Genomic DNA, 26702 nt, shown 5'->3' on the forward strand with positions numbered 1-26702 from the left:
TCAGCTTCCCAGAGTGCTGGGGATTACAGTTGTGTGCCACCACACCTGGCAAGGTTAGAAACTCTCTATCCCGGTTTCTGGAAAAGGGCCTGATACACAGAAGGAATGTGGGCAACGCTGGCTGAATACATGGTTAACTCCAGGGGAGGAGTCTAGGAACATAAGTTTAACCATACAGACCCAGTCCTGACAGATGTTTTGTTTAGTCTTACTTTGTTAGAAACAGACGCTGCTCTTCACAAAAAATTGTGATACTTGCTGTGATTAAAATGAAACAGGCAATAAATAAAAACAAAAGACCCTCCTGTAGTTACTACACTAGACTGAGTTCCCAGCGCCACTCCCAGAGATGGGACTGCTCGGGTCAGTTCACAGCCCAGGCCTCCTGTATCCTCTCCGCATCTCTGTTCTTTAGGTGTCTTCTGTCACTACCCACAGCTTCGGCCTCATGGTGGGCCTGTAATTTAAACGACAACCTCCCTTGCCAGCAAACAGTAAGTCACTGTCACAAACGATTTGGCAACAAACACCCATGCATGCACACCGTTCTTCGGATCCAGTTCCAGAATGGCTGGACTAAGGAAATAAAGGGAAGAGACCTTCCCTGGCCCTTTGCCGCTGGCTTGGTGTCCGCTTCAGCCCACCTCAAACCCAGCGCACTCAGCCGCAGCTGCCACCTCCACGCTCAGTGGGAGGGAGCCGGGCTCCCGCACGTACCCATTCGCCTTTATCAGTCTCCTTGAAACTGAGCTGGACATATTTAAAACTCTACGATCTGCACGGGGTTTCTGAAGTTTGTATTTAACACTCCCTTTAGGTTGTGCACAAGTTTTTGCTGGGCCTTGAGGCAAAACCCCACGTCCAGATCACTATTTCTAAACACAAACTGCCATTCAGGTGACCTTCGCAGACTGACATCAACCCGGGGCTCCGGCCCGGAGGAACGCAGAAGTAGCTCGCCTGGGCTCGGAAGTAAGAGCCACCATCTGTTCCCCAGCCAGCCCCTACTGTGGCCATCTCTGCCTTCTGCCAGAGAAGCGAACAGGCGCGGTCAGCACCCAGGGGTGTCCAACAGGGCGGCCAGGTGGCCTGGCAGTCCACTCCAGTCCTGAGGGGAGGCATTACAGAGGGCTGTTTCCACGATGTACTTAGCAGGAGGGTTTTAAACAAGGCCCCAACCAGCTGCTTCTCGAATTTTGGTCTCTCCCCACACCACTGCCTTATCCTTATCACAAAAGCTGAGATACTGAGCGGCCTTGTGCAGTGCCCACATGCTTAGTGACAGACACGACAGACAGACAGCCCATGCACATCCTCTAAAGCCATCTGTCGGTGAGGGTGTGGAAGTCACAGCCTCCTATGCTAGGGAGCACCTGTTCTTCACCCTGGTTAATCGGAGACTCCTGGGAGCACAGAGCTGGCTGAAGGCCACCAGCTCCCTGCACTCTCACTTAGGGACCAGACACCAAGGCAGCCGCAAGCTGGCCTAGCACGGGAGGCCACCGCCCTGGCAGGACATAGTCATTCCCATCCACCTGTCCGCCTGGCACCCCGACACCAGCTGTCTGGCGAAGGCCCCCTCTGCAGCGAGGCCCGGTCACCTTTTCAGCCAGCTCACTGCCTCCCTAGGTCTAAAACTCGATGCCCACCTGTACAGAACGACTCTTTCACCAGCGGAAAAACAGCAGTGCGCACAACTGTTTCCTGTCCTCTTCCCCGGGCTGAAGCTAAGCCAGCCTGTCGGTGCCTCTTCAACAAGTAGTCACTTCACTCTTCCAGAACAATCCAGACCAGTTAAACACAGGAAAGACTCCAGGCCTTAATTCAAATTCCTTTTTTGCGGGGTGGGGAGGACACAACAGGAATCCAACTCAGTGCTTTGTGCTTACCAGGTAGGCACTATGCTGCTCAGCTACATCCTCAGCCCACAAGTTCTAATCTGTTGTCGTTTCTTAACCTTTGAGACAGGTCTCACCACGTAGTTCAGACTGGCCTTGAGTTCACGGCTAGGATCACATGCACAGCCGGCTCAAATTCTTACACTTCTTAGCAGCATGACTTTAGGCCTTTGTTGGTGTACTTGAGCCTAAGTTTCCTCATCTACCCACCTCGCCTTGCCTCCCGAAGGACCGAAAGCAGTAACACACTAACATTTATAGCTCTGCAGCACAGTGCCTGCCTGGCACCGGGTCTCCCACAGAGCAGTCACTCGGGAAGATCTCCTCCCTTTAGGCCATTCACAGCACAGCACTAGTGCTGCTGGGCACCCTCCCTGTGCAGAGCTGCAATGACAACTGGGAGCTGAAGAGATGACCCCCGGCAGGTCTCGAGCAGCCCACGTCAAGCCAGAGCCGAGGTAGGCTCCTCAGCACTCTGACACCTTCCTGCGTTATCCTCGGGGCTCAGGCTCTGCAGGATTCCGATCTATCCAGCTGAGTATCAAGAATGCCTAACCTCTAGGTACTGGCTGGCACCTGCTACTGTACATTTCCAGCATCTGGCCCGGGGAACGGAAAGCCTCCTATGGGAAGCTAACTGGTTTCTGAAGTGTCTTCTACCTTTGCGCCTGCACCACCCGGGGAGGTCACGACAAAGCTACCTCGCAGACCCCGCCTCCCTGCAGATGTAAGGGTTCACCTTGCCGTTTTCTAGTAAGAAACAGCCTGTGCCAGCCGGCTGTGCCCCACTTTTGGTAAAATGCCAACCAACACTAGCGGTACCCTGCACTGTGTATTTCAGTGATTTTATCTAATGAGCTATGTCACAACTCATTCAAACTCAAGGAGAAAAAACATCTTTCAGCCTGTAATCCCAGCACTCTGCAGGCCGAGGCAGAAAGATCTCAACCCGAGCTACAGAACAAGACTTTTCTCCAAAAACGAACAACAACAAGAATCTCTGCAGATTAAGCCACAGCTTTTGATTTTCCTGTTAGAACACAAGCGACACAACCATCAGTTTTTGGGCTTTGTCTTGGGTATCAAGTCGGGTTCAAATGCACGATTTCCTCAGTATCAACCCCACTGTCCTCCCTCTACACCTGTCCCGTTTCCCCTTTAGGAGCTGTTTCACTGCATCAGAAGCACAGCGAGCACCACACAGACCCCTTCAACCGGAAAGGGCAGAGTCGCAGGGCCACCAACACTGCCCCGTTCTTGCTTGCGCGTCTCGTGCTGAATGTGACAAGTGCCACAGCAGTGAGAACTGAGGTGTGACTGTCCACCCCTACTTGTACATCCCACCGTCCAGCTACGCCCTACGAGGCGACTTTCAGGGTTAGGGCCTAGGATCCACAACTCACGTGCTGGACTAAAACCTGTGCCGCTCAGCTGAAGCTGCTGTCTCATCCAGTTCTTATGAACAGGGGTTCTCGGAAAGCTGAGGCTCTTACTGTGGTGTTAAAACCGAATGCCGGACAAGGCGAGGGGGTGGGGCAGAAACCTCAGTTTCCCAGCGAGGAAAGGGTGAAGGAAGAACGACGCTCAGGGAGTCACACATAAATCCTGTCGTCTGCTGCTTTTTCTGTGTTTTGCACCTTCACAGCGCGCAGTGTTCTCAACAGCACCTTACCCGTAACCGATGATCATCCACAGTCCAGATCCGGCTTGCGAAGTCATTTGAAGCTGCTAAGAGGTAAGCTCCCTTAGGGATAAAGAAAGGAAAAACAACTTTTAGCCCACCCAAGGTGCAGACGCCTAACGTTACACACCTAGTCTGAACACCAACAAGTACCCCAGCACGTCAACGCACGCATCTTCCAACCCAGCCCTCCGCACGCATCTTCCAACCCAGCCCTCCGCACGCATCTTCCAACCCAGCCCTCCGGCTACACTCCACCTGCGTGCGGACACCTCAAGTTCCACACAGCTGCTCCCTCCCCACTCGCCCTGCCGGCAACAGTGAAGGCCAATTCCCTACACACAACCCAAGCCAGAAAGCCCAGAGGGACCGACCGATGCTCTTTGCTTGCCCCATCGCCCAGTGATCGCTCTCAAGAGCATCCTCCTCCCAAGCGTCCAGCTCCGCCTCTCTCCTCTCCAGCCCCCTGCCCAAGCACCCACTGGGCCTGGATCTGCTCTGCAGGAGCCCGAACACACCGTTCACTGCAGTCCCGCCTTTCCTAACCGACTCCGACACTGCCAGTCACGCCAGAACTCGACGCCCACCACTTTGCAGAAGCTGCCTGGGCTGGGGATGAGACTCGGTGCTTGTCAGCACGCGCAGGGCCCTGGCTCCCACCACCGGCACTACGTAGAGCCTGCCTGGCTTCCAACTGCCCGTTTGCCTCCCTAGGCCTCACCCCAGGAGGGACCCTCAGCTGCTCCACCTCACATCACCTCAGTACAACCCCTGCAGCTCGTGCTGGTACACTGCTCACTTGAACGGAATTCCCTAAAGGCAGGGATCACGCTGGCCACTACAGCGCAGCATCTGAACACACAAAACACGGCTGTGAAATGGACTTGGGAACATTACAGCTTTTCGCACAAATTACACCTCAGGGTTTGTCACAGTTTGTGTACCTACCAGTTCTAACGTCCATGTCCCCCTTTCTTTAACAAGATGGATTTTTGTTGTTTTTTGAGACAGGGCCCTGCTGTGTAGTCAGGCTGACGTGATTGCTTCCTGCCTCAGCCTTCCAAGTGCTGGGATAACAGGTGTGTGCCACCAAGCTCAGCTAACAACATGGGTTTGACTTAAGATACAGAGAATAGCAGAGAAACCAGGTCAGTTACTTTTTAATTCCAAGAATCAGATGTCTTGCTGGGCGTGGTGGCGCATACCTATAATCCCAGCACTTGGGAGGCTGAGGCAGGAGGATCACTGTGAGTTCTAAAGCCAGGCTGGGCTACATAATGAGTTCAAGGCCAGCCTGGACTACATAGCTGAATCTATCTCAAAACAAACAAACACAAGCAAATGTCATAGGGTTGTTCTTCAAGAACCTCTGAAGTCACAGATACTAGATACTTACAGCACTATCAAATTCAATGCTTGTAATTCCAGCATTACTGCCAGATAGGGCACCCTTGAACTCACATTTGTCTGTACAAAGAGAAAGGATTGAAAAAGACAGGACATTATGTCAAGTGACTGAATCTTAGTGCAAGACAATTACTTTGTCACAACAGGAGCTTTCCTGCACCTTTACAGAATCAAACAGTAGGACAAACAATACAAAAGACCAAATATACTACTAGTCTCTAACAATTTTTAAGTAGATGCAGACTCTGGTATTTGTATGTGTTCTTTCTTGGATTCATTCTGCGACAGGATCTCGCTGCAGAGTTCAGGCTGGCCTCCAACTCACAGCAATCTTCCGCCTCAGCCTCCTGAGTGCTAGGATAATTGGCGTGTGCCACCATGCCTAGCTGTATGTGTGTTCTTAGAATGTTCTTGTTTTTTTTAGAACATTCTTTAAGACATTTAGTTATTAATTCCCTCACAAAGAGGAAAGTATAGGATTTTATAAAACATGTCAATCAAACTTGAGATTCAGCTTATTTAGTTCCACTATTTCGCAGTCACTTTTTCTACTTCACTAACATTAATCTTTGGGTTTGATCAGTGTCTGTGCCAACTACCACTCTGCAGAAACTGACCACTGTACTTCAGAATCCATGAGGTAGTAATTTTCCCTAAGATGTGATCAGAAACTTTAAAAAATATTTAAATATTTATTTATTTATTTAGTGGTGCTGGGATGGAGCATTCGTTGTACATGCTGGGGAACTGTTTTAGTACTGACCTCCACCCAAACCCTCTTTAAAGTTACAAACCCAGAGTGGTTTCCAAAGAACCTTTGGCCTTACTCCCTAACGCTTAGTAACGATATACATGTATTCAGCAGGATCTGGAAGATTTGGAAGATGCCAAAACTAAGCCACGCCCCACATCCGAGTTTGGAGGGGCTTGCACCCCTCCACTGGCTCCGGCACTTTCTCTTAGGGAGTACTCCTCTTTCCCAAGCTTAGACATACCTTTTCTAGGCTGTCACGGTGCATATATTCAGTTAATGTGCAGTCTTAATTAAACAGATTTAACTTTTCTTCTGACACTGACGCTGTTTTGCAAATGTTCTGCTAAGCGTGAGGAAAACTACCTAAGACTTTCTAACTAGGTGGATCCGTAACGGCAGTCTTCTCTGCCACTACTTGGGAAATCACAGCATGCATCTACTCAGATGTAAAAAGAAACCGAAACGCTAACGATGCTTTGGTCAGATGACTCCTTCCATACAACGCTTTGTGTTTTAAGATAAATAACTCAAGGAGCGACTCCGAGTGTCTGCAAGCAAGGTCAACCGGCTGCCACAGCACAGCCCTATTCCGCAGTCTGAGGGGCTCTCACCTCCAAACACTTCCCACAGCTTAACCCTGCGGTCCATGCCTCCCGTCGCCAGCACCCGGGAGCCCGGGCTGAACTGCACGGCGTTCACTTCCCCGTCATGTGCGTCCTGCAAGACAAGCGAGCAGTTTCAAGCCCAAGCTTTACCATCTGCAAGCGCAAGACACACACCCAAATACCCAACTCAAAGCGAGGAACGCGTCCCGAGACGGCGGCGGGCCCAAACCTGGACTAAAGTGGCCTCTTCGCCCGGGTCTCCTGTGGCTGACTCTAGCACCATCTTACAGTTACAGCACAACCTTCTCGGGACCCCGAGCCAGGGCAGACCACCTGCCTAAAATTTGCCTTTGTTTTTAATTTTATTTTTCTAAGAAAGACATCTCAATAATCCTATTAGTTTAAAAATATGTCTAGAATTAAAATGCCCCTTTTGTTCCAGATTATTCCATTTCCCTCTATCACTAGCTTATTAGTTAATATTAAGCGCAACATATCTGAATAAAGTGTAGCACACAGCCTTGCGTGGCAAAGCTTCCTTGACAACTCCTGATATGCACAGGCGCCGGTCCTACCGCCAGACACCTGCCGTGCTACAATAGAACCCAAGGAGTTCTCTGTGGGGACATTACGGCACCACCCCGTGCCAGCGCTGTGACCTCCACCAAGTTCTTCTTGCTGTGAAGTCTCAGTCTGCTCATGTACAGAAATGCTTTAGGCCATCAATGCTTGTATCAGCTGTCATTTCACACGCATTTAAAATGCTTCCCAGAACATCTCCAGGACTGAACATCAACATGGGAACAACTGGGCTAAAAAGACGGCACGTGTGGCTGAGGAGAGGAGCCAGGTAGGAAAGCACCTCGTTCGGGAAGGGAGGAAGCCTCGGAAGACATCCCAGTAGCCCACTCCCACAATGGGGACGCGGGCGGAAATAGTTCTGGATGAAGTCGCTGTGGGGAACTGCCCCAGAAGACACGCACACAGAAAGCACCTCTGACGGGCTGGGAAAGGAGTGGCACCTTGCTGACAGATCTCTCACCTTCCCTGGCTGCTGAGAATCTGACAGACAGCTCACCAGACTTTTTACCGCTGTGTAATTTTCCCATTTTCTAAAAAGAATGCCTTTCCCCCTGGAGGTCTCAGATTGAAAACTTGAGATCATGCACTGTCACGCCCTCCAGCCCTCGTCACGCTCCTGTGCAAGAGGTCATGTTGGACCCGGGTAGGCCGTGAACCGCTCTCTCTCAGGAACACACGCCAACAGGGTCCCTGCGTGTCAGCTGCCCCGCTGCCCCGTGCACATGACTTAACTGTACCAGGAAACACGACGGGCTGCTGGGAGCTGAGGCCAGGAGAGGACGGTGACGTTCAGTGCATCAGACCTTTTACCAATCATCATCGACCTCCATGACGTGCGCGGGCCCACTGTGGGATCACAGGAGCAGGGTGGGCTGCGGAGGGGCCTTGCGTGCCCAGTCCAACTCCTCCTCCAACTTGGGACTCTACTCAGAAGCCAAGGCAGCTCACCGTGTTTGTGGAAATGCCTCCCTGTCAGCAGGGTTCCCCACGCCTGGACGGTGCTCACCAGCTAGCTAGCCCTCTCCACAGCAAGTCTTCCCATCCGCAGACAGGAGCCTCCATGGCCAACCGCACCCGCGCCCCCCTGCCAGAGCTCCAGGCCAGCTCCGAGCGCTTCACATCGCCCTTCCGTCTTCCCAGGGCCGACAGCCTCAAGCCTGGCACTGGGCCCCTCCCCAGGCTGAGTCACTTTCTGCTTGGTGACCCAGAGGGGGGCACAGATTGTCTGTTAGTACCACGACCCAGCTCTGACCTCCAAGTGACAGTCCTGGTATCACAGTGGCCTCTGTCCAGGGTTGTGTCCTGCTGCCAATCACAGGCTCTGCATGGCCGAAGTCATATACCAAACAGGACTTTTATTTATGAAACCAACAGCTGTCACTAACTCCTGGAACCTCACTCAAAACTCGAGTCAACTGGAGGCAACACCTGCACCACCCTCTGACTTTCCGCTGACTCATTATTCTCCCTTGTCCCACTCCCCATGCTGCCCATCCCGTGCCTCCCTCTCGGCCAGTCTGGGTTCAGAGGATGGCAGCAATAAATTCTGTGCTCTGAAGCTGAGCAGAATATATGACCCGTGCCGAGGTGCAGAGCCAGCCGGTCTAAGGAGCCTGGTGTACACAAACAGCCAAAGCTCGGCACCAGCCCTGTGCCAGGCCCAGCCAGGGGGCAGCGGGGATGGGGCATACTCACAAAGACACACAAGGCAGTGGTGGGGACCCTCACGTCTTTACCGGGCCCAGGATGAGCGTCCACACTGACATCCTGGGGGACTGGGAAGGAAGAGACAGAGCGTCTCCTAAGGAACAACACAAAGGCAAGTGTGAGACGGGACGGCAGAGGACCACCGTTCACCAGGCTGTCAGGCCTCAGAGATCAACGCACTTCAGCAACACCGTTTGTGTCAATAGCTTCTCTTCCCTTCTAGATCCTCAAACCAAAGGATTCACAAGATGAGAAGCCCTCGCTCAAACGACAAGGAAGGAAGCCAGCGTACGCCTTGGCCTCCCGCTTGCTAACGCACAGCTTCCAACACCACATAGAAAAGCAGCCCTGAACAACTGCTCACCCTATCAATCAACTGCTAGTGAACTCTGTCCACTTCATGTAAGAGCTCAGCAGTTGACTCTTCGTATGTTTTTAACACTACTCTAAGATGATGTTTACACCTCGTTACAATCACTCTCGGTGTACACATGGGGTCAAGGCGGAGCTGAACACATGCCAAAGGAGACAGTGCTGGCAGGAGCAGGGACCGAACAAGGAGCTCCGCTGGCCTGGCTGGCTGGGAGCGAGCGGCACTCACTCCTAGGAGCATGCAAAGCGTCCTGGTTAGCATGTGAACATATGATTGCGGGCGGCACAGCGTGGTCAGCATGGTTATCAACGACCCACATTCACATGCTGGGCTGAGAGGGCAGGGTGTTGTCACCTGGCAGCATCGGAAGAATGATGTCCCAAGAGGGGAGAGTCGGACAGACTAAAGGGAAAGGCCAGAGGTCAGCACGCAGCAGGGTTAAGAGAAAGGAAGTTGAAGAAAAAGGAAGAAGCTAAACGAAAAGCCAAAATTAAGGCATCCGTACTCTGTATCACTGATTCTGCTGCACGTTTAAAGAACAACCCATGTACGTATGCTTAAGTACATTTACACACATTTTAAAAAGGAAAGTCTTCTAACCTACCCAAAGATATTAGTGATAGAATCCAGAAGGCCTCCAGCAGGCTGCGAGAGTCGCTTACTAAAGAGGAGGGGAGGATAGGTTTAAACCTGAGAAACATTTTGCCCCAATAATCAATCAAAACAGCCCATAAAAACAGGTACCCCGGAAGACGTTTCCCATGCAGTTCCCAAATCCCAGCCAAGAGAGACTCAGCACAGTGTCTGAACCGCCAGGAAATAATGGGAAAGGCAGAAGGGAAATCCAGCCTAGAGGTTTTCAAAGAAACAAGGTTTCCTAGCACGAAATGAATTTCCCCAGAAATCAAGCCTGGACAGGACTCTGTCACCGACACAGCGATTTCTGGGTGTTCACAACTGGCCCCATTCTCTCAGGTGCTGCTCTGGCAGCTTCAAGTCTCCAGCGCCCTGGGTGGGAACCGTCATTCTGGCCGTCTTCAGGAAGCCTGAGGCCACCTGCCCTCTGCTTCCTTCCCACCCCTCTAGTGGAGGCGGCTGAGGGGCACGCGTTGCTCTGCGGCGTGCGAGGCTGGTCTGGGCTGCGGGGTCTGGGCGCACCAGGCTATGCTCCTCCTTCCTGTGCACGCGCGTGCTGTCCCAGTGCCATCCCAGTGCTCCCTGCCCTGGCCCACACCGCTACTCACGAGGCTGCTCTGCTGACGGTTCGCACAGGAGAGGTCTCCTCGGTGTGATCTGAGGTCTCGTCCACAATGACTTCAATGTCATCGTCCCTGGAAAGAAGGGCACAAGGCTGTGTCACTGTGCTGATCAGGACTTTTGTGCCGAACCCGCTCTGCAAAGGCCAATGCCGTTTTCTAGTCCACGTAACCCGAGACTGGGCTAGGAGGGCAGCAGTGAAGGGTGCGCTGGAGGAATGGGAAGAGCTGGCACTTTGGAAAGCAGGAAAAGAAACTGAATCTGGGGGCTGGGGGTTTAGCTCAGCGGCAAAGCGCCTGCCTGGCAAGCGCAAGGTCGTGAGTTCAGTTCCCGGTACCGGAAAAAAACTGAAAAAAAAAAAAAAGAAACTGAATCTGTTCGAACCCAGATGCTGAGAACACGTATCCAAAGCAAAATGTGCACACTAACTACAGTGTCTGTTTCGGACCCCGGGCATCTCACACTTGCACTCACTCCATGCTGCGGACACGTGGAGAGCCCATCGAATTCTGAGTGACTTTGGCCACTCATGGGAACACACTCCTTTTGCTGGTGTTTATTCTACCGGATGCAAAACACCTCTGGAATTCCATCCTCCGTGTTTTTATAGGCTGTGTCTTCCTGACCAAGGGGGAAGGCAAGTGATTATTTTGGTCTTAATGACTTCCTGCTAAGCTGAAATCTCCGTAGGGAAGTACAAAAATAAAATGCAGTAGCCCAAGACTTTATTTATCGTCTACTGCTTGGATTCTTAAGCTCTCAAAAGTGACACTTTCCCTTTTCTGTGATTAATCATAATGAGGATTATGTGAATATATACTTAAGACTTTGTTACCCAGCAAGTTAAACCATGTCAAAGTAAACTTATTTTCCTTTATTTATTCTAGGAGTACACATTACTGTCCCAGTCTTGGCCAGGATGTAGAAGAAAATAAGCAGGGACAGCCAGGCCGTGCCCAAGCTTCCTGGGCTGCCCCTCACACATCTAAGTTTGCGGGTGTCACCTGTGCTCATGGGAGGGCGACTCGGCAGACGGACACAAGAGCAAGAATGAGCCAAGCCCCAACAATGCTGCTGTTTTTTTTTCTGGTACCAGGGATCAAACTCAGGACCTTACACTTGGCGTGCAGGCGCTCGTGCCGCTGAGCTATATCCCCGGCCCCCAACAATGCTGCTGAACACGTTCACAGGAAGGCCACTGTGAGCCCGTCTGTCTCACTGCTGGGCAGCTCTGAACCATGGCGGCGGCACACGCGTGACTGTCCCATCAGGGGGCACGGGACAGTGCCAACAGTGGTATAAGCTGCCTCACCTATCTCCAGTGGTTCAAGCCAGCGGGAACATGTTAAGCGTTTTACGGGTCCTGGAGGACCTGGGACTGCACAGGGACTGTGAGCACAGGAAACTTAAACTCGTTATGAAAACCCTCCAAAGGTGACAGTGCTTTTGAACCTGGAAATTCCACTCTTTGACAAACAGATTTCCAAAGCCTCTACAGCCAGACACTCAAGTTTGCATCCCAGTATAGGCCATTCCCGCGTTATCCCGGGCAGGCCGCTGGACCCACGAGGGTCATGTCTCATCCAGTCACCTGGTTAAACTGGCAAACAGGCAAACGACGCTTTTGTAAACAGGAGCGTTTCTTTGGGTGGTGGTACGAGAGACTGAACCCAGGGGCTCATACCCGCTGGACAGGTGCGCTACTACTGAGTTACAGTCCCGGCACCACCACCCCCAATTTTACAGTGAAGTGAGCGTGCTGGTGCACACTATTATTGGAGCACTCAGGAGGCTAAAGTACGACTGCCTCAAGTTCAAGGCCAACCTGGGCTACAAAGTAAGTGCGAGCCAGCCTGAACTACCAAAGTGAGACCCTGCCCTACAAAACTGAAAAAGTTAATTTTTTTTTTGGTTTTGGTTTTTCTCCAGTACCGGGAACCGAACTCACGACCTTGCGCTTGCCAGGCAGGCGCTTTGCCACTGAGCTAAATCCCCAGCCCCTGAAAAAGTTAATTTTGAGGGAGGGCCTTCCTAAGTTGCCCAGGCTGGTCTCAAACTTTCCATCCTCCCACCCCCACCTCCTCAGGACCTGGCCTTACAGGCGTGCACTACCACACCCAACTGTAAACTTATTTTTTAAAGAACTAAATCTTGTTTCTGGGTCAACCACTTTACTTTGTGGCTTTAAGAAAACATATACAAGCTGGCAAGAGACACACATACCTACCTACAGCAAAGGTTTAGTGGGACAACTTTTGTTTTTTTATAAATCCAAACTCATACCAATTAACTCCTAACTGAATCTGAACCACTCCTCTCCACTTATAAGGAAAAAACCTTCATTTTAATAGCAAATAATAATTCAGAAACTATCTTTCAAAACACACTTCAACAGAAAAGAAATCCATCTACAGCAAAGGAAGTTTTGTTACTAAAATATCCACCTCTCTCAAAACCAAGCTATAAATCTCAGCAAAAAATTTTCCAACCTGCAAGCAGATTAGGAAAAGCTCCACAACAGACTCAAGTCCTTTTGTTCCAAGGGCGCATTTTCACATTTCTAAGACTTCAGTTATGTTTCAAAGATTTGGTAAAACTTGCCCTTCAAAGTCATAAACTAACAACTGAGTAAGAGAACAAACCTCAGGCCAGCTTACAAGGTGAGAGGCCCAGTCAAAGGCAGACAAGGGATTAAAGCGTCAACAGGGAACAGTGAGATGATTTGTGTGCAGGAAAGCTAGATTTATGCTTGCCACTGACGCTGATGAGGTGCATAAACAGGAACAGCTTTTTTGGGGGGCGGTGGGGGATAAGGAATCAAACTCAGGACCTTGCACTTGCCAGGCAGGCACTTGTGCCACTGAGCTATATGCCCAGCCCCCTTTTTGTCTTTGAGACAGCGTCTCACTATGCAGCAGCAATTCTCCTGCCTCAGCCTCCTGAGTGCTGGGATTGCAGATGTGTACCACCACGCCTAGCAGGACCAGTTTTTTGTAAGGTAATTTGGCAACATGTTCCAAAAATTATGACCAGACCATTTTACTTTTTATGAATCTAGCCCAGATAACTAAACAGAAACAGGATCAAAGGCCACATCCACTGTGTTATTTCTAAGTGAGAAATCGGAAGACACCAAAATACAACTAAAATGACTGGTTGCTATTACTCAACTAAGCGGTTCCCCCTAGGGTCTATGGGGTGCGGGTCCCACCCTAGTAGACACAGAAGGAACCTCAAGTCCCTGTGTAAAATGGCACAGTATTTGCAGAGAACTTACACACAATGGTTGTTATTTTCTGGGTGGTGGTAGAATTACATTTTGCTTTTGTGCCTTTAACTTTTTAGGCCTCTTTCTAAAACCTGAGAAGTGGTTTTATAAAAATAGAAGCATTATAAAACTATTTAAAATGAGACAAGGCATTAAAGCGGAACTTTGATTGGCTGATTTCTACTTACTGTTCAACCGGCAGAGGCTCTTTCGCCGCTTCCGCAAGCTCTTTCTGGAGTCGTGCTTGCCGCCGCCTGTTCAAAACAAAGCAGCCCCGTTCACATCCGTGTGGGGTTTGCTCTCGCAACAATCTCTCCCAGTTCCAGGGACACACTGGAATATTCAGGGCATCTAGAACAGCCACCCGGGCACAGGTACCCACGTCACAAACCCCCAGCACCGGTGAGGCTCCCCACGGGCGCGGCTTCGGAGTAAGACCCGGAGAGTGTTATTGCAGAAAGCGATGCATGAGGAGTGAGAGGCTGCTCAGGGCCTCGAGGGACAGGAAACCCCGTCAGGTGTACTGAGGGGCTAGACCTGGCTGTGACTTGGCCATGCAATTGTTATAATCCTCCCCAAAGCCCTGTGACCTAAGCGGTTCCCCCTAGTGTCTATGGGGTGCGGGTCCCTCCCTAGTAGACACAGAAGGAACCTCAAGCCCCTGTGTAAAATGGCACAGTATTTGCACAGAACTTACACACAATCCTCTCAGGTACTTGAGATCATCTCTAGATGACCTACACTAACCAGCACCATGGAAAGGCTACGTAAATAGTTATTAGAGTCATTTCCGGTTCTTTCTCCTTAGCGTTTAACCCCGACAGCCCCGTTCTGTCTGCTGGGCCAGCACTGCTTGTGCACACCTGAGGCCCGAGACTGCTCTGACCTCTCACAGTGACAACTCTCAAGTGGGAAAACCCCCTAGGTGGTCATCAGAATCTCAAGAGGAGATCATGGTACCTTACTAGTGTTCGGATGAAAATTAAGTTTTCCAGGACAAATTTTAAAAAATAGAAGTTACCAAAATATTAGTAGCTAGGAGAAATAACTCATCAACTACCTCAAGGGGCAAAGCAGAATCTGGGCATGGGGACATGAGTGACACTGTTCTAGAGAAAGGAACTGGCTGCCAGGCCACCCAAAGCCTACTCTCACGTCAGGCCCTCCCCTTCCGCAGGGCAGGGATGAGAACCCGACCGGGAGAAGCACACAGCGCCGAAGCCAGGCCCTCAGCGGCAAGGAAAGGCCCGGTGCTTCTGCTGCTTCCCCTACATTCCAAGCATATCCCGTGCCGCAGCCACCATGCCTGCTGTGGGCTATTTCCAAACATACCCTCTGTTCAGCACGAGGTGAACAAAAGCTACTGAAGTAGAAAGGGGGTCACGGAGGTGACGCTGGCGGAGAACAGGCTGTGGGTGGGAAGACCACCAGGACTCTGGCTCTGGGCCTAGACCTGCCTGCACGACACCTCATGGGCGCAGGCCTTGGAAGACACTCCAAGGGGAGGAAGAACAGCAGATTGACAACTCCCTTTACAAAGTCCCCACTGCCCGTGACTGCCTGTGACGCTTGGGGGCTTTTCCTCAGAACCACTGGCCCTGCTCACTCCCCCACACTTGCTGCCTTTTGGGGTGGTGAACTCCACTGGAGGCGTCCAGCCAACCTCGCCCTGCCGAGAATACCACGGCATGAGCTGCAAGCCAGGCATGGCGGCCCACACCTGTACTACCAGCTGCTTAGGAAGCTGAGGCCGGAGGATTGCCAGTTTGGGGTCAGCCTGGAGAAAACGAGATCCTGCCTTAAAATAGATAAAAAAAGGCTGGAGATGTGGCTCTGTGGTAGAGTGCTTGCTTAGCATGTCTGAGGGCCCAGGTTCAATTTCCAGCACCACAAAGCAAAACAAAAACAGAAGAACGTTAGAAAGTTATAAAATATAGACAAATGTAAAAGGAGAAAACAAAAACCATCATCTCACCACCCCAAATAAATCAGATGACATGGTAAGGAATTTCATTAGGAACCTCACCTCTGCGTGCAGGTGAGAGTAACCTTCCTGTGTAGCGGGAAGACCCGCCTCACAGTCATGTGAAGGGCCAAGGTAAAACACCCGTCTTTCTAATTGGAAGGCCCAGCGTCCCTCCTGGTAGGTATTCCTTTGCTCAGGCTGGAGTGCGTCCTTGCAATTGCAAATCTGCTTTCATTTCCACTATGATTATTTCTAATTTTGTTAGTGCTTTCTGGCTTCCTCCACAAGTTGTGCTTTTCTTTGCAGACCCTGTCTTTTTTTTTTTTCTGAACTGGGAATCAAACTCAGGACCTTGAGCTTGGGAGGCAGGTGCTGCCACTGAGCTACATCCCCAGCCCCGTATTTTGCTTTTCAAAGAGCTAGGCTGCACCTAGCTTAGCGGCTTCAAGGCCCACCTGGAGTCCTTCTCATTCTCAGCATTAAGGCGGTTGGCCTCCTGGGCCTTCTCGGCCATCCACCTGGTGACCAGCTCGTGGTTCTCCTCAGTAGTTTTCCTCAGTTTCTCCTCCAGCGCAGTGAAAGTGATCTGCAGAGCGTCGTACTCATCCTTCAAGGTCTGGTTGGCTATCTCAAGGTCCTGGAGCTTGCTACGCAGGTCCAGGCACTCTGTCTCCAGGTCAGAGATAGTCTGCAAACATTCCGTGATTCTGAAAGCACGACAAGAGAGGAGGAGTCCCTCGCCAGGGCCCAACTGCGTGGGCCTGGGCTAGGAGCAGGAACATGGGCCACCACTGCAGGACGATCCTTTTAGGAAACACCTGGGGCGAGATTCATGCTGACCACGCATGACCAGCGAAAGCAGCTTCTGGGGAAGCAGGACCGGAAGGGGAGCTTTGGGTGCTTACACAGAGGTACCGGGACTTGGGAGTTTTCCCAGCTCTAGGTAGGACACCAAGTCCCTGGTCTCTCATCCACCAGGTTTCTACCTGATCAAAAACGGTCCTGCTCCGAAGGACCCCACTCATCCTACGGGCCATGGGCTCAGATGTCGTGGGCTCAACCCCACCACAGGAAGATGCTAGCTTCCCCATGCAGTGGCCACAGGAGAGCGGAGAATGCCCGCGGACACTTTCAAGGGCCTTGGCTACTACCCTAGGAGTCTAGGGCCTTGCCGTGTCCTTCTTAGAGCTCGCAGGAAAGGTCCCCAGCCTGCAGGCACTGCAATGACTCTTGCTGAGTGCAATGTCGCCACTGCCTGCCACTGGCTACTTTCTCAAGCGTACAGCCCAACAGCACGTGACGCCCCTGCCCCTCCCGCCAGGCCCTGAGGAGGCCCAGTCTCGACTCACTTGGCTTCATTCATCTGCATCTCCCTGTCCTTCTGCTGCATCTGGTTATTCAGGTCGATCACCAACTGAGCTAACTGGGAAATAAAAGAAACTCATAAATAAGGGACCTTCGGGCCTCACTTGGAAGTCATACAGCAAGTGATGCTGTATTTTCAAGAAAGAAAAGGTGTGGGTTTGGGCAAGGGTACCAAGAAGAGGGTGGTGGCAGAGTGGAAGGGGCTGCCAGGAGGTGTATGGGACCTGCCCGCTGCTCCCTGCAGAGGACACCTGTCTACTCCTTGGCCTTGCCAGTGACCCAGCTGGACAGATGGGAAATTCCATTTCCCCAGCTGCAGCGTGGCCACAGACCTTCATCTACAGCGAGCACAGGTGAGACTCGATTCTTTCTAAACACCAGGGTTCACACGCAGAAGCTTCACAGAGGAAGCTCTTCAGTGACCAGGCAGGCAGCCCCGCTGTTCTCAAGTTGCCTCACTGCTGACTGGGGGTCTGGCTCGCCTCCTGCTGAGGGGCCTAGAGCTTCCTGGTGGTCTCCCTTGGCCTCTCACCCCTTCAGAGAGCTTTGGGCCAAACTTAGCCAGGCTGGTTTGGTGGCTGCTTTCCTGTCTTCCCTGGCAGGATTCTCACAGGGAGCAGAAGACAGATGCAAAAGCGTGGCCTTTACCTCCCCACGTTTCTTGTGCAATTCAGTCAGTTCTTCCTGGTGTTTAATCCTCAGCTGGGCCATTTCCTGTAGCTGACTGTCATTCCACGTGCCATCGTGTCCAGGACTAAGTCACCATCAGCCAGACCAAGAGAACATGCGGCAAAGAAAGGAAATCAGACCACACCTTTGTCATCAGGCAACGGAACAGAACTTAGGATTTCAAATGTGCACACAGCCACACAGCCAAAGTCAGTCTAGCGCCTCCCGCAGCACCAAGTTCTGAGACACCGTCAGTGGAAAGCAGGAGACGTGTGGCACAGGAAACCAAACAGGAACAGCACCACTGCCGGGCCAGCGATAAGGGCAGGCTCCTGAGCCTGGGTGTTACAGGCAGGCAGACGGGGCCAGCCCTCCAGAGGGCACTGCAGGAGACAACTGTGGCTGGAGGCGCATTCACTGAAGGCCAGGCTTGAAGAAAAAGAGGAAGGACTCCGCCCGCACACTTCCCCTGGGCATGAAGGGCAGCAGACTGATATTCTACACAGGCACCAACCGCCTTGGGTGGGGACCAAACCTCCTTCACCCACCCCTCCCAGGAGTCCTTGTCCCTCCCATGTACGCTTGCTTCGGGACCTGCTTCCCATCTGATCCCCACTTAATCAGTATTACCTAAGTGACTACACTTGTAATCTTATTAGTTAATCATACTTTTGTCCTACCTCACACCTACTTTGTAATTTCCCATTGAAAAATTCATTACCTAAGCAACTATATCTGTGATCTTACTGGTGGATTACAGTTCTGTGCCCACCTTGGGCCCACCTCACTCTGGTTTTGCTCTAAAAAACTCCCTTGAAAAGCAGGGATCCCTGGCTACCCACCTGGGACCCTCCCCGTTTCCTTAGAAGCTTTCTTTCTCTCAGTAAGTACTCTTAACCCCTGCTGTTCCTAGAACTCATTCTTTAATCTTAGAGAACACGAACTCAGTGTACGGGACATCCAGCAGGCTGGGAGGTGTATCTCCCTTACGCTGTTCAGGTCCTGCATCGTCCCCGTATCACTGGTAAACCTGAGCCGGCAGCGAGTCTGAGCTCTGCCAAAGGCTGGCGTGCCTGCCACGTACCAGGCGCTGCTGGCACCGAGGCGAAGGCAGCCACCCAGCTCCCATGCAGCTGCCAGCCAAACAGAGCAGATGGACAGTCAGCAGACAGGCACAAGCTCGAGTCATGTGCTGCAGAGCAAGTGAGTGGGGAAGGAACGGAGTAGCAGAGATGTGTTCCAGGAAGAGGGGTCAAGGAAGGCTTCCACGAGGAAGAGAGAGGTGACCAGAGACCAGAAAGTGTTTGTGTGACAGGTCACACAAACGGTGTGTGTGTGTGTATACTGGAAGGAGGCAGAGGGTTGATGTGCTGGAGGAAGGTCACAGGCCAGGTGCAGAGGAGGAAGGAGCTGAGGCCGAGGAGGTGGGGAGGGGGCTGAGTTGCCCACACACTGCTGAGGGTGTGGAGTAGACCGGGGGCACCTGCGCAGATGCAGTGAGCCCCGTTAGCAGCCAGTGTGTAGCCCCGTCGCAAGAGGGCGTGCTCACACCACGGCGGTGGCAGTGGAGGCAGTGAGACAATACTTTTGGCCCCGAAACCTTGGAAATTCAGATGGCTTTGGAGCCAACTGGGTTTTGGAAATTGTGCCAAGAATTTACACCATACCTCAGAAACAGGAGACTAAGATAAAGAAAAATCTGAGATCTTAAATTACAAAGGCCAGAGGGTGGAGGGGAAAGAGATAAGGAAAGTTAATCAGTTAACAGCTGCAGGCAGAACATTTTTATGTTGAAACCTTGACTTGAATTCATCCCAGCAGACCACCCCACCTTGTTCACCTCTCACCCCTCTGGACTTCCGACCTCTCACCAGTCCAGAAGCAATTAATTCTGGGGAGGGGTTGCCCTGCTACCCCAAAGCTCTCCCATGCAGCTGCCAGTTTCCTCCGAAGTCTACACAAAATGCTCTTCGCTCTGGCCAGAGGACATCTGCCAACTGCGACTGACCCCTCCCCGCTGCTGATACTGTGAGAAGGTGTCCTACTCCTGGGTGCCTTTCCGTTCTGGTTCCCACCTGTGACTGCTCCATACACTCCTCTCCTCCAGAGATCTCTGTCTTTAGAGACTGGGGCTGACCACCATAACTGACTGTGGCTCGGGAGAAGGGTCTTGGCTGGAGCTTCAGATGAGCATGTCAGACCACACTGAGCCAGTGACTCTATCGCCCTGGAAAAGCTCAGCAATGGAGAAAAGGCTGGGCAGCAGGATATCCAGGTCTGAAGAAAAAGGGATCCACTCTATCTGAGCTATCCCGCCACAAAAAGGGAACAAATGAGCAGTATAAAAATCTTTGCTAAATTTATCTCCCATACCTAAACACAAATGACACCATGCCCTTTGAGACAGACTGGGACTGCCCTAACCTTAGCTCAGGAAGCAGAGGCCAAGAGAGCAGAAAGTGAACAAATTTTAAAATGAAACTGTCCTAAATTAGGAAGAGATCAGAAAGTATCTCATCAAATTCTTTATTTAAATGCAAAGCTGGCCGGCGGTGGAGGCACACGCTTGTAATCCCAGCACTCGGGAGGCCGTTTAGAGTTGGAGACCAGCCTGGGCTACAAAATGAGCCCAAGGCCAGCCTGAACTGCATAGCAAGACCCTGTCTCAAAAAGACAAAAACAAACATAAATAAATCCATCCCAAAGTATTAACTGTACTCAAGGACAGTTGAGAAAGGCTGGAGAAGAGGGAATGCAGGAGAATGTCCTAAGAATGGGCAATCAGATAAAATCAAGTAGAGGGCTCTAAGGACCTGATCAGCCCCTTCAACTTCAAGGTACAAGACCCACCACTCAGCTGAACTGCTAGAGACAGAGAGAAAGGGCACAGCCCACTCCATGCTCAGAGCCACCAAGGACAATGAGCCTCGCTCCCAGGTCTTCAGGAGACTGCTGGTCTCAGTGGAGAGGTCACAGGAATCAGCTTGGGATCTCAGAAAGCTCCAGCAGGGCAGGGTGAAACCAGGGAGCTACATTTCTAAGATATTCCCGGGAACATGCGGGTGGCCAGGAACCACACATAGAAGACAGGGCGGTGGGCGGGGCGGCACTGGACTGTAGCTCAGGACACTCAAGAGGCTGATATAGGGACATGACTTAAGTTCAGGAATTCAAAGCCAGCCTGGGCAACACAGGGAGTCCCTACCTCAAAATTAAGTTTAAGGAAACTAGAATGAAATGGGCATGAGCTTAGGAGAGACAGGGTGGAGGAAGGAAACTCACTGGGTGAGCTGTTCTTCCCCAGAGTGCACTTGGGCTTCCTTACCTCTGTGAGCCAGATACCTCGCCCTAAAACCCACCAGCGAGAATCTCGTTACATTAAATAGATGTATGTTACATTACATTAGATAGACAGTCAATTAAAACCCACCAGCGAGACTCTCACTACAGAACAGGAATGACAGGTGGGGGGCAGTGAAATGAACGCAAGCCCAGACTGGGGAAAGAAGAACCAACAGCCAAGGTGACTGCACACAGGGAGGGGTAGAATATCGAGAGAAAAAGGAACCTAGATGACTCGTGGAAAATGAGGACACCATTTAATGCAAATGAGGCCATCAGGAGGACAGACTCACCATGGGTCATGTCTGAGGGAGCAAAGGACTTCCAACGAAATGGCAGCCCAGTGAGATTCAGTTACAGGAACTGTTGCTTATTTATTTGTAACACCTTCCAAGCAAATGTGTTTGATCTATGAATAATCACCAAAGGCCCTGCTACACGTAAATCTAGCTGAACACTGCCACTAGCCTCTTAGACACTACAGAATGCCCCCAGAGCCACAGCCAGGCAGCACCTCCTCAACCGACAGCGAGAACAGAACACAGGCTGGGCGGAGGACACTGCGCTCTGGGTCTCTTCCCATTCTGTCACCTCCCAGGAGGCCATCTCGCCCGGTGACGAAACATGGAGGGATGAGGATGGGCAGCCACACAGCAAACTCACGTATAGGAGTAATGAAATCAGGCCATGCCTGCCGTTTGTTTTTAAGCCTTCAATTACCAACCTTGTTTCACAATTGCTAAGTGTTACCCAATGTGTGAAGAAGAATATAGACTTCAGAGCAGTAGTAGACACTGTTCCCATACAAACGACCAAATACACACACATCATAAACATTAGGGGAATAGCACTCGGGAGGCTGAGGCAGGAGGATTGTTGTGAGTTCGAGGCCAGCCTGGGCTACTAAGTGAGCTCAAGGCCAGCCTGAACTGCATAGTGAGACCCTGTCTCAAAAAGACAAAAAAAAAAAAAAAAAAAAAAAAAAGGGGGGGCTGGGGATTTAGCTCAGCGGCAAAGCGCCTGCCTGGCAAGCGCAAGGTCGTGAGTTCGGTTCCCACCCTGTGAAAAAAAAAAAAAAAAAAAAAAAAAAAAAAAAGGTGAGCGTGCAACCCCATTTATGTGGCTTTGAGGAAGTGTGGCTTTCAGATTGTGGGATCGTGACCTTTGAAAAATACAGAAAATATACACAAATGACCCAGTAAACATACAAAATACCCTATATGAACATACATCTATTTAATGTAACAAGACTCACCCTTCCTATTAAAACATATTGATATTCATTTCTAAACTATTCTTAGAAGAAACATAAAATCTTGCTGCAACCCATGGATTCGATTCCACAAGTTAATGTTGAAAAAAACACCAGGCTAAAAAGGATCGAAACAGAACCACAGCAGGGCTGGGGATTTAGCTCAGCGGCAAAGCACCTACCTGGCAAGCGCAAGGTCGTGAGTTCGGTTCCTGGTACCGGAGAAAAAAAAAAAAAAAAAAAAAAAAGAACCACAGCAGACAAAAAGCAATTTGTGTTTGTCCGTCGACTCTGTATTAACAAGAGCTCTGTAAATTTACTCAGGAATACCTGCCTCTGATTATTCAAGAAGTGAAAGCCTGGTGAGTTAGAAGAGAACCTGATCTAGGTTTACCACACGAACCCGCCTTAAGAAATTTCTCAAGCTGAGAGTACTGTACTGTTAAGCCTTCTAGGTTTGCATGTATCTTCTGAACAATTTTAGTTACTTGGTTTGCTTTTGGAGAAGTGACAAGTAAATGAGATAAATTTCACATACAAGGTTAATTTAAAACATAGCAATATTAATTTAAGGTTAGTTTCAAAATACCTTATTTCATGTCGATTTGGTGTATCGTGCTTTTCGGCTTGTAGTTTCTGGGCCAATACTGAATGAAGATCTGACTTTTCCAGCAACCTGTTATCTGTATGTACATAAAAGGTCAGATGGTGCGTTACTTGTTATACCATAGGTCTATCCTATAACAGATGGTAGATGACCTAGGTAGGGTTCACCTTTATTAGACAGCAAAGGATGAGTTACTCCTTGTCACCTATTACAGTGAATACATAAAATCTAGGAACACTCATTCCTTAGATGCCTAAGGAGTAGTCTAAGCTTGAGCGCCCCAGCCATAGAAATCTACAAATAAATACCTATATGCGTCCCCTCTACCAAAGGGAGTTCAAATTGCTTTTCACTGGCAAAGTTATGTTTTTACCTCAGGATTTAAAACACCAAATGCAACAGCAGCATGAAGTGCTATATACCTTTAAGTAATACAGAACTTTATTGTAATATGGTACAATACAGAATTACAATTCTGTAATACTTTATTGTAATATGGTACAATACAGAATTACAATTCTGTAATACAGAACTTTATTGTAATATGGTAAGTACTTTTTAGATCAGGGTACTGGGAATACAAATGCAAAGTAAGAGTCCCCAACATGAAGGAGTTCTGATCTAATGTGGTCAATTATAAAAAAGATACAGGGCAGAATGATTCTGTTCTCATTGCGCAGATGGTTTCAGAGGTAGTGACATCTGAGTTCAGTGTTAAAAGACAATGGTCCAGAGACAAGGAACAGCAGAGAGCTGTCCTGGTAAGTGGCTGGAAATCAACACTGGAACCAGTATATGGATGGGGAAGATGAGAAATTTCCTTTTAACTGGCAATGGAAGACTGTAAGAGCTATTACATGAATAGATTTGAACTGGCAAGAAGTCAAAGAATACCCCAAGATTCTATGCTTACACAACTGAGCAAAGAACACAGGAGGGAAGAACTTGGGGAAGGGCACTGGAAGAACAGGAGTGAGGTGGACCCTTTCCTACCCATAATGAAGGGGCATGGCTATGCCCCTATCACAGAAGACAAAAAAGAGAAAAAGCACAATAAATTAATGAGGAATCATACAAAATATATAACTGACAACAGTGGCCAGGTGGTTGAAGCTCACTCTTCTTTATAGAAGACAGGGTTATAGGGAAGGCACAGAGTAGAGTCCTATTACACAAACAAACAGCAAATTGTGTTAGAAATAATGTCTCCCAGAAAATCTCCAGATGCTCAGGAGAATAGATAAAAGCCTATCTGGGTGTGGACTTTAGTCTCTCCCCTTCTCAGTGATGAATCCTTCCAGAGTTAGTAGATGAGATTCCTAAGGAGGGAGCTGAAAACAACTGTCATTTCTTCTGGTGACATTTTCTCAGTTTGATAAGAGCCCCTCTTGGTGCCTAGGGAAGGAAGGGGATATCAGGGAGACCTGGATTCTGAAACTTTCTCCAGCTTAGCTGGTTGAAGTACCCTTGAGGTATCATCTTCTAAGCCCAAACAGCACTGAGCTGAACAAGAAAAGGACCATGAGGACCTTATAGGTGCTTCCAAATCCTGATTGTTGAGATTGGATGCTTTAGAACAAAATTTTGACAGGGCTTATGCTAATTAACTCTTCCTGTTGAAAGAGTTCATGGATTAGAAAGAATCTTGGGTTAAAAAAAGAGAAAGAAAGAAAGAAAGAAAAAGAAAGCAAGCAAGCAAGAATGAATCTTGGGTCCTGGATCCTCCTTGATACCTAAATACGGAACTCTTAGGAGAAACACTTTTTTTCTATCTTGGTTGAATGGATCCATTCAGCTCCGGAAAGTGGTCCCACCCTGGGATAGTGTAACCAAGAAAAAGGTTTCAAATCCAGCCCCAAAGGGTTCTAGTAAGATTTTCAAAATGGACTACCTTGTGCTTGTTTTAGGCTTTTTTCCTGACTGGCTCGGATAGGCTGCTCTGAGAGAACAGAGGAGTTAAAGCCCCTGGCCTAAACAGATGATCCCAACGGGCCCAAGCTGCCTTGCTCTCCTGCCCTGTTTCTTATTTCTGTCTTCTCTGCTGCGCCCGCAGGTCCCCATTACGCACTAGTCTCCTGCTGACTGATTACTGATGTCTTCTCTCCACCTGACTGCTTTTGGATGGCACTAGGGCTTGAGAGGCAAGCACTTTACCACTCAGGCACAACCCCAGCCCTCTTTTTAAATTTTGAGATAGGGTCTTGCTGTGGTGATCCTTCTGCCTTCAACTCCCAAACAGCTGGGATTACAGGCATGTGCATACAGCTCCCCTCTGTGCACGTGTTCAGACTGCTACACCATCGTGACGTCCACTTCTGAAGCGCAGAAAAACATGCAGTTTGTGTCTAAGAGGTTGCAGCATCTTACATTTACAGACTATTAGAGATGGCTTTCAAAGCACTTATAGACAAAGCATTGCGTTATGAGGCCGTCAGGGCAAGCTTCATCCCCATTTTATAGATGCCAAGAAGTTAGTTGGGGCAACCTGGGCCTCCAACCCGACTTCACTTTAAAGGGTTCTAGTCCTTTGAAGAGCAAGCGTTCACTAACATCTGTGAACTGAATTTGTATAACCTGTGAGGGAATCACATTTTGAGTAAGAGGGAATTCCTGTGCCTGTGAAACACTGGTCTCCCAGGGGCTCTGAAGAGTACGTGGAGCCAGGTGTGGTGGCTCACGCCTGTCATCCCAGCTCTCAGGAGGCTGAGGCAGGAGGATCGTTACGAGTTCGAGACCAGCCTGCGCTACAAAGTGAGCTCAAGGCCAGTCTGAACTACATAGAGAGGCCTTGTCTCAAAATGACCCAAATATAAATAAATTAATTAATTAAAATGCAATTACATTTAGGAACTGATTTTGCACAATGAGACTTCCACCAATAGGAATTGCCGTTCTGAAACGCCATCATCCACCTAACTCAGTTCCCTTACGTTGTGAAACAAACTTTCGAAGTTTTCAATAATAGTAAAGACCACGTTCCAACTAAACACCGCATATTAAGGCTCGGGATGTATACTCAACAAAGAAATGAGGTCTGAAAACCACAGAACAAAGAGGCCTGAAGAATCAAGGGCTACACGTCCTGCGGCATTCAGAAGTCGACGCGAATTCGGCGAGTTACTACTTCAACTCAACGCCCGCGGCACTCCGCGACCCCCTCCCCGGGCTGCTTCCGGCGTCTGCCTGCGTCGGGGCAGAGCACCGGGCGGGCTGCCGAGCTCCACGAGCCGGCGAGGCCTGCCCGCCGGGACACCGACGCCCAAGGGCCTCCCCGACGACGCCCCGACGGCAAAGCGAGCGGAGCGGCAGGCTCCAGAGCGCGAGCCGCGAGGTGCCGGGGGCCCGCCCGCCCGCGCGGCTCACACTGCAGGATGATCTCCTCGAACGCCTGCCTCTGCAGCCGGTCGCGGCGCCGCAGCTCCTCCGCGATGTGGCGTTTCCAGCGAGGGAAGTCGGCAGCGCGGAGCCCCGACGACATGTCGCACGCTGCCCCGGCGCCTCAGCGCCGCCGATCCGAGTGGGGTCCGGCGGCCGCTGCTCGCACCATGTGGCGACCGGCGGGCGCGGAAAGGCCGGCCGCTCCAGCGCTCACCCCACACGCAGGCCGCCCCAGAGGCCAACCCGGAGCGTCTTCCGGCAGTCGCCGGAAATAGCTGCGGTGAGAACAGGAAGTCCCGCCTCCCCGCCGTACGCCACACGCGCGCGCGCGACCGGTGCCGTCTCAGGGCGCTCACAGTGACGCTTTCCGAAGCCGGAAGCGTCGTTGCAGAGAGATGGCCGCTGGGAGGCGCCTAGGCAGCGCGCTTGAACGGGTCCTAAGGGGAGGAAGCGGAAAAGGAGGCCCTGCTGCCTTCACTTTTTCTTCTTTTCTTACTCGGTTTGCCTCTTTTTACTTCATTTACTCAGTTTACAAACACAAGTGGAAGCTACATCCCACAAAGTAGCTGGGTGCTTGTGGATGAGTGACAA

General features: G+C 50.5%; 1 protein-coding gene across 3 annotated transcripts in view; it reads right to left on the reverse strand.

The window, feature by feature from the left end:
• The window catches only part of Atg16l1 (autophagy related 16-like 1), a 33085-nt gene extending 6702 nt beyond the window's left edge, over nucleotides 1–26383 (reverse strand). Inside the window, exons 1-13 of one of the 3 annotated variants that reach the window (XM_005395353.2) lie at nucleotides 26097–26383; nucleotides 22716–22809; nucleotides 17512–17617; nucleotides 16848–16921; nucleotides 15954–16205; nucleotides 13721–13786; nucleotides 10252–10338; nucleotides 9612–9668; nucleotides 9362–9409; nucleotides 8623–8728; nucleotides 6352–6457; nucleotides 4976–5046; nucleotides 3571–3642 (exon numbers count right to left, since the gene is read on the reverse strand). In XM_005395353.2, coding sequence (XP_005395410.1) covers nucleotides 3571–3642; nucleotides 4976–5046; nucleotides 6352–6457; nucleotides 8623–8728; nucleotides 9362–9409; nucleotides 9612–9668; nucleotides 10252–10338; nucleotides 13721–13786; nucleotides 15954–16205; nucleotides 16848–16921; nucleotides 17512–17617; nucleotides 22716–22809; nucleotides 26097–26211 — 1254 coding nt within the window. In that variant the 5' untranslated portion in view covers nucleotides 26212–26383. The remainder of the gene's footprint in view (nucleotides 1–3570; nucleotides 3643–4975; nucleotides 5047–6351; nucleotides 6458–8622; nucleotides 8729–9361; nucleotides 9410–9611; nucleotides 9669–10251; nucleotides 10339–13720; nucleotides 13787–15953; nucleotides 16206–16847; nucleotides 16922–17511; nucleotides 17618–22715; nucleotides 22810–26096) is intronic. The other 2 variants (XM_005395354.2, XM_005395355.2) reach the window with 2 other exon arrangements.
• Between the last annotated feature and the right edge of the window lie 319 nt (nucleotides 26384–26702).

The sequence above is a fragment of the Chinchilla lanigera genome, unplaced genomic scaffold (assembly GCF_000276665.1).
Source record: "Chinchilla lanigera isolate Chin_1 unplaced genomic scaffold, ChiLan1.0 scaffold00052, whole genome shotgun sequence".
NCBI classification, from domain to species: Eukaryota; Metazoa; Chordata; class Mammalia; order Rodentia; family Chinchillidae; genus Chinchilla; species Chinchilla lanigera.